Source organism: Amblyraja radiata, chromosome 2 (assembly GCF_010909765.2).
Source record: "Amblyraja radiata isolate CabotCenter1 chromosome 2, sAmbRad1.1.pri, whole genome shotgun sequence".
Taxonomy (NCBI): domain Eukaryota; kingdom Metazoa; phylum Chordata; class Chondrichthyes; order Rajiformes; family Rajidae; genus Amblyraja; species Amblyraja radiata.
In genome coordinates this window covers 65,266,712-65,280,307 of record NC_045957.1, presented here as the reverse complement: position 1 = coordinate 65,280,307, position 13,596 = coordinate 65,266,712, and the positions used below count along the sequence as shown (strand labels likewise).

At 40.1% G+C, this 13,596-nt stretch overlaps 1 protein-coding gene across 4 annotated transcripts in view; it reads left to right on the top strand.

Moving 5' to 3' along the window:
- Positions 1-13,596, top strand: part of tent4a (terminal nucleotidyltransferase 4A) — a 72,629-nt gene that overhangs the window by 39,556 nt on the left and 19,477 nt on the right. For all 4 annotated transcript variants that reach the window (XM_033048085.1, XM_033048077.1, XM_033048069.1 and 1 more), the window contains exons 5-9: positions 42-149; positions 3,236-3,364; positions 4,055-4,268; positions 8,370-8,496; positions 8,569-8,672. In XM_033048085.1, the coding sequence (XP_032903976.1) occupies positions 42-149; positions 3,236-3,364; positions 4,055-4,268; positions 8,370-8,496; positions 8,569-8,672 (682 nt within the window). The remainder of the gene's footprint in view (positions 1-41; positions 150-3,235; positions 3,365-4,054; positions 4,269-8,369; positions 8,497-8,568; positions 8,673-13,596) is intronic.

Sequence of the window (13,596 nt, the reverse complement as noted above, 5' to 3'; positions counted from 1 at the left end):
GTGTTTCATGATTTGAAAGAAAAATATTCTCAACTTTACAGGTGCCAATTATAAAACTGACTGACCAGGAGACAGAAGTCAAAGTTGATATCAGTTTCAATGTAGAAACTGGTGTGAATGCAGCTCAATTTATCAAAGACTTTATTAAGGTAAATATGACAATTGCTGCATGTAATATAATAATAATAATGGATGGGATTTATATAGCGCCTTTCTAATACTCAAGGCGCTTTACATCGCATTATTCATTCAGTCACACTCGGTGGTGGTAAGCTACTTCTGTAGCCACAGCTGCCCTGGGGCAGACTGACGGAAGCATGGCTGCCAATCTGCGCCTACGGCCCCTCCGACCACCACCAATCACTCACAAACATTCACACACTATATATATGAGGACACAATATATATGTGTGTCCTCATCATTGCAAATAATGACATGCACAAAAACAAGTTTGTACCTGCTGAACGGTATCCAATGTATGTAGATTGATATCCATGCAGCAGCAGTTTTGTTTTTCATTGTTTTGGTCCAGCATTGCCAATCCAAGATTTTCAGATAGAACAATGAAATTCTTACTTGCAGCAGCACAACAGGATATGTAAACATAGTACACTATAAACAATAGAATAAATTAGAAAAATAATACAGTGTGTATTTATATATCGCTCGCTCTCTCTCACACACAGACATGCGTACACATAAAACAAACAGCAATAATAGTGCCATCATAACAATAATAGTCTATGTAGTTCAGAGCTTAATGGAGGTCATGCTATTTAATATCCTGATGGCTGAAGGAAGGCAGTTGTTCCTGAATCTGGCTGTCAGTTATCAGGCTCCTTCTCAATGGCAGAGGTGAAATGAGTGTGTGGCCAGGGTGGTGTGGGTCTGATGCTGGCTGCCTTTTTGAGGCAGTGACTCCTGTAAATCCCTTTGATGGTGGTGAGGTCAGAACCCGTGATGGACTGGGCAGTGTTCACAACTTTTTGCAGTTGTCTTCGTTCCTGGGCATTCAAGTTGCTGAACTAGGCCGTGATGGACCAGGCAGGAACTGTTTAATAGCCTGATGGCTGTAGGAAAGCAGTTCCTGAATCTGGATGTTAATATTCTGGCTCCTGTACCACCTTCCCGTTGGCAAAGGCGAAATTGTGTGGCCATGGTGGTGTGGGTCTCTGATGCTAGCTGCCTTTTTGAGGCAGTGACTCCTGTGAATCCCTTCGATGGTGGGATGATCAGAACCCGTGATAGGTTGGGCAGTGTTCACAACTTTTTGCAGTCGTCTTTGTTCCTGGGTATTAAAGTTGCTGAACCAGACCGTGATGCAACAAGTCAATATGCTCTCCGCCATACACCTGTAGAAGTTCAAGAGAATCCTCTCTGACATACCGAATCTCCGCAAACTTCTCGGGAAGTAGAGGCGTTAATGGGCTTTCATTAAAATTGCATCAGTGTGCTGGGTCCAGGAAAGATCTTCAGAAATATACATGCACAGGAATTTGAACCTTTGTCTCATTCCACCATCGTCCCATCGACAAAGACAGGTTTGCGGACCTCATCCTTCCTCTTCCAAAGTCAACAATCAGTTCCTTGGTCTTACTGGCATTGAGAGCCAGGTTGTTGTACTAGCACCATTTCGTTAGTCGATCGATCTCACTTCTATACCCTGACTCATCGTCATATGAAATTTGTCCAAAAATGGTGGCATCATCGGAAAGGTTGAAGAAGGAGTACACACTGTCCGCCTACACCGTCATGAGTAGAGCACACAGCCTTGAGATGCTCCTGTTATGATAGTTATTGAGAAAGAAGTGTTTTTGCCAATTTGAACAGACTGTCTGTGATGAGTAAGTCGAGGACCTGTTGCGGAGGGATGCATAGAGACCCAGTTCCGTGAGCCTGGTAACCAGCTTGGAGGGGGTGATAGTATTGAAGGCCGAGCTGTAGTCTATAAACAGTAGCCTAATGTATGTGGTTTTTATAATCCAAGTGGTCTAGTGCAGTGGATAGCCCATGAGATCGCATCGTCAGTTGCCATGTTGTGATGGTAGGCAAATTGTAATGGATTGAAGTTCTTGTTGAGGTAGGTGTTGATATGCGCCATAACCAACCAACCACGGACGTTAGTGCCACCGGTCGAACTGGGGAACTACAAGATGAATGCTATTTTCTCAGTGAGCTTTGCTGTTGAGATTGAGCTCGCTGGCATCTGGCACCTCCCCTATGGAATTAGTTAATCCAAACATGGAACTAAACGTACTGCAGTCGTCAACAAAAATAAAATGCTGGAGTAACTGGACTCCCTGGTGAGGCAACATCTCTACAGGGCATGGTGATATTTCCTGTCAAGACCCTTTCTTCAGTTTGATTATACTAGGGCGTGAGAAAGCTTGAAAAGAGATGGGTGCAGGATAAATTAACTGTTGGGTGGATGCAGGTGAGGGGGGATTGATTGTTAGATGGTGGACAAGGCCAGAGATGAAAAGTTGACAATATGAGGTGTTGTTCCTCCAGTTTGTGTGAGGCCTCACTCTGGCAATGAAGGGCCTAGGCAAATATAAATTATCAGTGGTTCCCTGTCTACCTTGTGCTGAAGTCATCGGTGCTTAATGACTAAACCTTGGTGATGTAAGGCAAAAGTGAATCTGGTCATGAAAATATCCTGGTCTCTATCCCAATTTCAAGTGCGCTCTTGTAATTTTGTCCTGATTAGAGGTGGTGCCGGACCATCAGTTGCAGGAAAATCGGTGGTGGACCTGTAACTGCTTCTCTGAAAATAAAACATGTTTTAATACATGTTTTAAAGTATTATTTAATTTGGGTTTTTCTCTTTTAAATTGTGATTTTCAGCAAGGTTTCAGAACTGTCTATAAGCTGCTTTCCACCCTATACCAATGTTTTGCTAAAGTACTGTGGCATAACCTTTATTCATATCATTGGTGCAGAAAATCAGTTGATTATTAAGCCATTGGTAATCTAATTATTTCATGTAGCTGTTTGTTGACTTGTCTGTTCCATATTTGAATATTTGACCTGCCTAATTAGACTCTGCCATCACAGGTAACAAATGTTCTATTACTGAGTGTTAGCATTTTAAATTTTGCACACTATGTCAAATGGCATTATATTGAAAAGATAAATTGCCAATTTTCTGCTTCCAAATCTTTTTGTGTTTTGGCTTTTAATCCATGGCGATTTTTGTCTTGAGTTAACGCAATTTTTTTTATTTCTTTACAGGGTTACCCAGTGTTACCTTACTTAATACTGGTCTTAAAACAATTTCTTCTTCAGAGAGATTTGAATGAAGTCTTTACTGGAGGAATTAGTTCTTACAGCCTTATTTTGATGGCTATTAGTTTCTTACAGGTAAAAAGGTTTTGACTTTACTTTCAGATGGGGGGGGGGGCAATACTTTGCTGGATAATGTCAGTCATTATGAAACCATAAAAGTTTAAATATTTAAATGACAGTACATTTGAGACTTGTGCTGTCAAATCTGCAAGTTCTGAATATACTGATAGGATTAGGCAATCACTTCTCAAATGCACTTTTAGGTTAATCCTGGTGCAGGATGGCATATTTCGTACATAATAAAACATTTTATTATATTTAAGAGGTAAACTTACTATGCTTTAATTTGTAATTTGCTTATGTTTTTAATCAACCTTTTTAATTTGTTTAAATTACTTTTTAGTATTAAAATTGAAAGCTGTTAAACTTGCATTTTTGTCAGCCAGAAAATTAAGAACAGGATCTTAAAGGCTGTGAAAGGTTTAAAGGGCATTTCAGTTTCAAGAGGGGAAAAGGTTGTCTTGTCCCACTGCAGGAGGCCATGCTACCATCCAAACTGGTCAATAGAATTAGGAAGATTTGGGCCAACAAGATGGGTGTATAAATAAGCTAGATGTGGCGGGGTATGCCCAGTTAGTCATTCTGGGATTGCAAGATTTGCTTCTGCTGTAATGTCCAAAATATGTAAAAATACTCAGATTATGAAAACTAGATGTAATCTAGATATTTTCGAACTAAACATTTTGACACTTTTGAATGTTGCAGTTGCATCCACGAATTGATGCCAGAAGGCCTAGTGTAAATCTTGGAGTTCTTCTGGTGGAATTCTTCGAACTGTATGGGAGACATTTTAATTACTTGAAAACTGGTATTAGAATAAGAAGTGGAGGTGCGTACGTTGCCAAAGATGAAATTATGAAGAACATGACCAATGGATATAGACCATCCATGTTATGTATTGAAGATCCTCTGGTTCCAGGTAATTCACTAATTAAAAATGCATTTTGCCTTTTTGTCTTGTATTTCATAACCAGAAGGGCTTGTAACAAGTCAACATAGACTTAAATTTTTTTTTAAAAATGGGAAATAAAAACAGATAATTCTGGAAGAGCCCACAGGTAGCATCTGTGGTAAGATAACTAACCCACGTTACGTTGGAGATCCTTCATACTGACAAAGGGTCTTCAACCTGAAATATTATTTGTTTCTCTTACCACCGATATTTCCCAACCTGAGCGTTTCCAACATTTTCTGTTTTTATTAAAACATTATACTGTCTTTTTCCTTCAGGATGGTGTAAATGTGTTATCTTTATTTGTGGGTTCAGAGGCCAAGTGGGAATGGAGATGGTTCCACAGAGAGTGCATAAGGTGCCTGGTTGAGCAGGAAGGGTAGGTTGAATGTGAGTTGGTGTACTTCTCAATGACAGGCCAATAACAGTTTCTGTATGCTATTGATGCATGGACTTGTGATTATCCTTATCCTGAATGCCCTTTCTCCCTACTCAGCAGTCGTACATCAGATATTCTTGAGACTGAGAGGGACCTTGAATTTTTTAGAGATTTTCCAAAGGACTTTCAAACGTCTCCTCTACCTATTGGGTCTCTTGTCTTTTCCAGTGACAAAGCTGTGAATGAAGTTTGTGCTTTGGGAGTTGGGTGTCAGACATGCAACCATTATGAACTAAGCATTTCATTATCTACATGTGCAAAGAGATCTCTGAGGTCTGTAATTATGACCGAGAAGGGAGAACATTTCACTGGTAACTAAAACTGGGAAAAATCATCAGCTGTGTCCTGAAATGCCTCTTCTTATCTGAAGAGCTGCTCAAAATTGCAGTAGATTCTGCCATCCAGAGGAATGATGGATGTCAAGGTGCAACAAGTCCAAACCTAAATGCAGGAAGCTGAACCAGCTGATGTTCTTTTCCAAATAAACAAAAATGGTTGACTCCAACCAAGAGGACTAGTCGGCTGCCCAGTGAGATTCATCGGGATTTTACATGATGTTCTTAAAACATGCAAGCCATAATCTTAACCCACGAATCTACAATAGACACATCTCAGTTGCGGCTGTACGACTACCCAATGCTGCCTCTCAGTTTTCCAAACACAATATGGCACCTCCCCCCCAACAAACGTTAGAGGAACTAATCATCAGATGTAATGGGGAAATTCATGGCAACTAGTCTTCAGAACAAATGTCACCTGAGCTTCCTAAGTCCAGCTACAATTTGCAGATAATGCCTATGTTCACATGCTAAGTCTAAAGTTGAAGCATTGTCAACTCGTTCACCAAGGCGTACGAGTGGATGTGCCTCCTACTCAACATGGTTCAATGGTACTTTATTTGTCATGTGTACCGAGGTACAGTGAAATTCATTTTTGTATACAGTTCAGTACAAGTATCTTTATATATAAGCACTTGGATACAAATTAGATAGGCCTCTCAGATGCAGTACAAGTGTATAACAGTAGTACACTGAGACAGTATACAGAGTCAGCAGATTTGGTGCCATTTTCAAGTCCTAGTTGTTGTAAGTGAAGTGTTCTTGACGACCATGAAAGCTCATTGTCCTGGCAGCGTTGCAAGGTTGGCCTGGCTAAGGGTAGCCGTCGTGTCCACCACTGCTGCTCTGCCACCGCTGTAGGCTGCGTGCGGTTCACACACATGACCTCTTGGATCGACACCCAGTTCAGCTGAACCCCTGGCTGAGCAGGGTCTCCAGCGCCCACTCCACCGTCGAGGCCGTGCACTCCCTCTCGCAACATGCAAGCCGGGTCTTCCAGGCGGGTCCTCTGTCCACATCCATGATGCGCAAGCTGGATGTTCCGGCAAATCCATGGCAGACGGGCCTGCTGCTGGCTTAACTGGGTTTGCTTGTGGCATGTGCAACATCTACAACACACTTTACTGATCTGTCTTAGCAGTACAATATTGCCCCTGGACAAAGTTTCACAGCGTAGCCCTGGCGATCATCTACTATCTCCCATATTTCAGCAGCCACCCTTAGCAAAAGCAGACATTGATGAAATTCACAATGGCTCTCAATGTGCTAGCACATCCATTTGTTGATAGGAGGATTAGAGTGTTCGAAGATCAGGACATCAGAAGTGGCACGATGCATTGTCAACCAGGCAACAGTAATCCCTGGCCACTTGCATGCATTTGAGTCCAGATCTACCCACAGCAGCTGCCTTAGTACACTTGAAATATGTAATCAAAGCGACCAATGCTAAATCCTCCCAATTCACTTGAAGGATAAATGATCCAATGTGCATGCTGTGCACTGATTTAAAATGTAAATGTTATTGGAAAATAACCCATTTGATTGCATCATTTGCCCATTTGCAGAGTGGCTTTTTGTCTCATGTCAGAATTTTTGATTATTTTGGAGTAGGTGTGTTTTTTTATCAATATCAGTATTTTTCTGTTGTAATTGATAATTTTGGTCTAAAATTACAATAACATGTCATTCGCATGCTTGACTTTTATAGTCAAGGCATTTATAGCCAATAGTTTAGATTGAATTGTCATCTTTTGTAATATACACTATTTTTAATACACTAGATAATTACCTGAGCTATTCAAATTTTCTTAAAGTAGTCACACATTTGTTCTCCTTCCTCCTACTAGCAATAAATTGTTTTTATTTCACAGAATTAGTGAATTGCTATAAAATCATATTAAAAGGTCTCCCTTTAAGTGGACCAGATGTTGGTTGACCTGTGGAGTGTTTACAGAATTTTCAACTCTGAGTTTGGTCTTCGGAGTTTCATAGAAATATCTGAGTGCTAGAAGTAAGCATGGATTGCCATTGTTAATGTTAATAATTAAGGAATGATGAAGACATTGGAGTCTCTCCTTTTCATATCAAATTAGCTGGTTAGCCAGTTTCTTTTGGAAGAAGTCAGTAGGAGTTTTACATGTACTGTACAGTTTATTTATTTCAGATTGTGGCACTAATACTGGTGACACTCTGGTTAGCTGAAAACATTGCCTATTGAATTGGAACATAATGTTCTACTATAAAGTAGCCAATTGGGTGTATCTTATCAGTTTATTCACCATTCCAATTTTTTAATTTTCCTTTTGGAGTCTTGGCACTGCCTTGCCGATTGGGAAAATGGAATGGTTCAGATTGAAGCATTTAAATATTCTAAATTAAACATCTCGGCATTTAAAAACAAAATAAGCCATTCCCATTGAGTGATCTTGTTTGTAAGATTTTTTTTCCCCCCCAAGGTATGAAAACTGCATTTTGTTGAAAATACTCTTTAGTATTACTGATGACATTTTAACATTAGGTCAGTTACCATTCACTCAGTTCTTCTCATTACATATTTTGAGAGTTTGCTTTCTTTTCACCCAATTGGGGCAATTTGTAGTGAAACAAACTCTGACTATGTTATACAATATTCAGTGATTTCACAACCGACAAAGATTTTAAAAGGAATTTGGACAGTCATAGTCTTACTCGTACAGTACAGAGACCGGCCCTTTGGACAACTTGCCCGTGCCGACCAAGATCTTCCGTCTACACCAGTCCCATGAGCCTACTTTTGCCCCATATCCCTCTAACCCTTTCCTATCCATGTCCAAATGTATTTTAAACATTGTTATAGTACCCACCTCAACTACCTCCACTGACATCTTGTTCCATATTCTCACTACCCTCTGTGGAAAAAGTTACCCCTCGGGTTACTTTTAAATCTCTCCCCCTCACTTTAAACCTATGTCCCCTAGTTCTTCATTCCCCTCTGGTTAAAAGATTAGTGCATTTATCCTATCTTTCCCCCTCATATACACCTCTAAGATCACACCTCATCCTCTTTGGCTCTAAGGAATAAAGTCCTAACCTGCCCTCGAGTCCTGACCATATCCTGTGGCTGGCCTCGTAACTGATAGTTGTAGAGCAAATATCAATGTTTGCAAAACAATGGCCAGTGAATGCTGCAATAAGTTATTCAGATGTGAGACAATGGATGAATGCAACTGGGCTGTTGTGATTTTTCTTTGTTTATATTTTGTACTTCATGTTAAGAACTGACAAAGAATGTTGAATTCTCCTTTCTGGTAGGATATGATGTAGGGAGGAGTTCATATGGAGCCATGCAAGTCAAGCAGGTCTTTGATTATGCGTACATTGTCCTAAGTCATGCTGTATCACCGTTGGCAAGATCTTATCCAAACAGAGATTCTGAGAGGTAGGATATTACAACAATGAATTTAATAATGAAGGATTTTCATTGCCTTATATTTTATTTTATTTTTTTCAGCACTCTTGGAAGAATTATTAAAGTGACACAAGAGGTAATAGATTACAGGGAGTGGATCAAGAAGAAATGGGGTGCGGTGAAGATCCCTGGATCATCTGATTCTGGTTAGTAATGCTTTCCTATACTGAATTGAAGCAGATTAAAGTGTAAATTTTAATCTTTGCGAACCTCATTGGGTAAACCTATTTGGGGTCTTTCTGACAAGGCCCTTCTGACTACTTTCTCCTCACTTAGATGTAGTTTGCAAATGCTCTTTAGTTTCCTTCAGTGTAAAATGTTTTGCTTTTTACTATATGTACTTGGAGTAATTTTTATTTTAAAGAATCGATCCACCTAATATATTCCATATGCTATTTTGGCTCTCAATATTATAGGTTTGTGTTTAATTTCTGTTATTTTCAGAACTACCTGTTAGAACTATTACTAGAGAGAAGGTACTTGGGAAGCTGAAAGTGCTGAAGGTGGATTAGTCACCTGGACCTGATGGACTGCACCCTAGGGTTCTGAAAGAGGTGTCTTTAGAGATTATGGAAGCATTGATAGATGATTGGAAAATTGCCAATATTACCCCGCTGCACAAGAAAGGAGCAAAGCAGAATAGTGGGAACGATAGGAAGGAACTGCAGATGATGGTTTAAACTGAAGATAGACACAAAATGCTGGACTATCTCGGCGGGACAGGCAGTATCTCTGGAGAGATAGAATGGGTGACGTTTCGGGTCGAGACCCCTTTTCAGACTGATGGTCTGAAGAAGGGTCTTGATCCAAAACATCACCCATTCCTTCTCTCCAGAGAAGCTGCCTGTCCTGCTGAGTTCCAGCATTTTGTGTCTATAGTGTGAACTATAGGCCAGTTAGTCTGACTTTGGTGTTATAATGGATGAGGTTACGGAGTCCTTAGAAGTTCACGATAAAATAGGCAGATACCAGCATGGATATCAAGTTGGCTAGATGGCAGAAGGCAAAGAGGGGCAATAAAGGTTTTTTTTTCTGGTTGGTTGCCAATGACTATCAGAGTTCCACAGGGCTTGATGCTGGGGCTGCTGCTCAATATTTGGGCAACATTGTATATTAATGATTTGGATGAGGGGATTGAAGGCTTTGTGGCCAAGTTTGTAGATGGGGAGGGGCAGGTAGTGTGAAATATGAAAATGGGGGAGGAACAGGTAGTGTGGAGAAAGCAAGGACTCTGCAGAAGGACTTGGATAGTTTGGGAGAGTGGGCAGAGAAGTGGCAGAAGGAATATAGTGCAGCAGAGTATGGAGTCATGCATTTTGGTAGTAGGAATAAAGGCGTAGATTATATTTTCTAAATGGGGAGAGAATCCAAAATTGGAGGTGCAAATGGACTTGGGAGTGCTGGTGCAGGATTCCTAAAACGTTAATCCGCAAGTCGAACCTGTAGTAAAGAAAGCAAATGCAATGCTAGAATTTAATTCGAGAGTGCTTGTATACAAAAACAGAAATGTAATGCTGAGGCTCAAAGGCACTGGTCAGGTCGCATTTGGAATATTGTGAGCAATTTTGGGCACAATGTCTCAAGATGGATGTGCTGGCTCTGGAGAGGGTCCAGTGGAGGTTTACAAGAATGATCTCAGGAATGAGTAGGTTAACATATAATGAACGATTGATGGCACTATATTCGTTGGAGTTTAGAAGAATGAGGGGGGACCTCATTGTAATGTACAGAATAGTGAAAGGCTTGGATAGAGTGGATTCGGATTGGGTATTTCCACTAGTGGGAGAGTCTAGAACTAGAGGTCAGAGGGTGGTGAATCTGGAATTCTTTGCCACAGTAGGCTGTGGAGGCAAAATCAGTGTATATGTTTAAGGCCGAGATAGATAGATTCTTGATTAGTAGAGGTGTCAGAGGTTATGGGGAGAAGGCAGGAGAATGGGGTTAGGAGGGAGAGATAGCTCAGCCATGATTGAATGGCGGAGTAGACTCTGGCAGTATGGGCCGAATGGCCTAATTCTACTCCTATCACATGATCTAATGAGAACAGAAGTATTGGCATGCTGAGATATGAACCATGCGAGCCATTATCCTGACCTTTTCAATGGAATTCCTATCCATTTGGTACAGTACTCTTGCTACCTGTGTGAATCAGGACAAAATTAGGAGTAGTTGCTGGAGGTTGTCAAGAATGAGTGCTAACAAAGTAGGGAGGACTGCAAAACCCCGTGGCATTCTTTTGTAAGTAGTATTGGGGCTTAGTATGTTGTAGCATTAGGGACATCTTTAATTTATTGGAGGAGAGGAGGAGCCACTCTTTGTGGTCCACGTTAGAACTAATAACATGACAGAATAACAGCTAGAAGTCCTGTTTAGAAATTACATGCTGCTTTTGACTAATTCCTTGCTTTGAGAGGATACTGCCAGAGTTTCAGAAAGGGAGACAAAATGAAAAAGATGAAAATTATGGAAAGTACCAAAAGGCTAAGTACTTAAATACTACAAGTTCCAGATGAGATCGGTTAAGGTTGCTTGGATTGGGTGTTGAGATTATAAAAGGCCTTGCCACAATCTTCCAATATTCACTCGATAGAAACATAGAAAACAGGTGCAGGACGAGACCATTCGAGCCATTCAAAATGATCATGGCTGATCATCCAAAATCTATACCCTGTTCCTGCTTTCTCCCAATATCCCTTGATTCTGTTAGCCCTAAAAGCTATATCTGACTCTCTCTTGAATACATCCAGTGAAGTGGCCTCCACAGCTTTCTGTTGCAGAGAATTCCAGATCCACAACTCTGGGTGAAAACGTTTTTCCTCGTCTCAGTCCTAAATGGCCTACCCCTTAATCTTAAACTGTGACCCCTGGTTCTGGACTCCCCCAACATTGGGAACATTTTCCATCCAATCCCTTAAGAATTTTATGTGTTTCTATAAGATCTCCTCTCATCCTTCTGTGATAGATGGCAACAGAATGGAAAATAGTAAAATTAATACTCTTCTAGCAGATGTGTTGTGGGGAAGCTTTAGAACTGAGAATCAGGACATCATGGCAATTGTTTCCTGCATGGATTTTGAAAAGTTGTTTGGTAAAGTTCCACACAAAATTGAGGTCTGTGGAATTAAAGGGTTATTTGCAACATGTTTATGCAATTAGCTTAAAGGCAGATAGCAGAGTAATGATAAATGGTATTCATACTGGAGGATGCTAAATAATTGTGTTCCACAGTGATGTGCTGAGAGTGGGTTAATATGGTAGCAGGGCACAAAGTAAAGTTTCCAATTTATTTGGTAATCCATGGCTGTTTAAAGTGATGAAAAGTGAGAAGGAAAGTAAAAATCTGAAAGACGAGCTATCTGAATTGGTAGAGGTGGATGAAATTAAACGAAGTGTGTGATGATGCACTTTGGCAGTAATAAAATAAGGAATGGCCACATGGACATAATACCCTAACTCTGAAGGAACCAAGACTGTTGCAGGGCATGTTGAGCAATTTGGAGGTAATGCATATATAAAACTGGTTATATCATTTTGAGGCACAGAATATACCAGCATGAAGTTATGGGGGCCTTGCACTGAACCTTGTTTAGATTCTATTGAGCATTGTATCCAATTCTGGTCCTGTCAAGTTGAATTGATTGTCATATGAACAAGTACAGTGTGGTTCAGGTACAATGCAAATCTTGCTTGCAGCAGAATCAATGGCACATAAAATCAGACAAGCACAAATGTTAGATATAGTTTCTAAAAGAAAGCAGACTGCAGAAAGTTAAGACATTTAGAAAACCATGTCCACGGTAGTGCAAGAGGTGATCCATTGTCTTTTGTCACGATAGAATTAGGACTCTAGATTGGTTCAAAAACCTGATAATTGAACAAATGTGTTCCTAAACCTGGAGGTGTGAAACTGCACGCTTCTCTACTTTCTGCTCCATGCCTATTTCCAGAGAAGCATATTGAGAGTATCATAATATATGTGAAAGAAAAGCTAGGCTTTTGTAGGATAAACTAGGCAGTGAGAGGAGCACATGTAGATGCTTTTAATAGAGCGGCGGACAGTGTCCACCACTCTGTGCTGCTTCTTGTAAGTTGTAATTACTGTACCAGCCCATGATGCAACCAAATACTTTGTACAGCACATCTGTTTAGACTATTCTGGTCATCATACTTTTGAAAGGTCCTACAGAAAACATTTTAGTAGCATGGTTCTAATAATTCAATGAGGGATTTCAGCTGTTGGGTTAGACTGGAAAAGCTGATATTGTTCTCAACAAAAGAGTTTATGCATGGGGGTAATATGTTTTAGCATGGAAAGCATTATGTAATAAAGAAAAGTCATTATTGGATTGGCGAGTTGGGTGTCGCAGAAATCAGTGTAAGGGCCTTGTCTTTGGTCTGTTTTAGTGATAGACCAATAAATCTGCTTTTCTGCCCATCTCTAGATTTTCAGAAAACGTGGTACTTTTTCTTTAAGTAACATGTTTTCTGAAAATCTGGAAACAGACAGAGAAGCAGATTGAGAGTATCATAATAGGAAAAATGAGTGGACTCAAATTTGTCAGATGGACAAATGTACTGTTATCCTATTTGGTAAGAAGAATGGAACAACAGTGATTTAAATGGAGAAAATCTCTGAATTATTCCCATGCAGAGTGATTTGGATGACCTCTGGGTGAATCAGTTAGCAATTGGGTGTAGGAAATAATTGTGCAAATGCAATATTGCACTTTATTGCAAGAAGGATGAACAATTTAATTAAGATTCTGGCCATGTTTGCCTGTAGATTGTTTCCCCATGTATGGAAAAACCAAGAACGTGGTTTCAGAATAAGTGATTGCTCATTTAAGATAGAGCCAAAGATACTTCTATTTGAAGATAAACATTTGCATTTGTCAACAATAGACTTAATCAGCCTAATGTATTTTAATTGTTGAGGCTTTCCTTCTGAAGAACTTGGCCATTTTGTATTTGCCAAGAATAATGGAGTTGCACTCTAATTTGTGGTCTACTACTGCAATTTCCAAGAGAAGGTGTATTGTATTGTGTACTCCCCGTAAAAGATCAATCAAG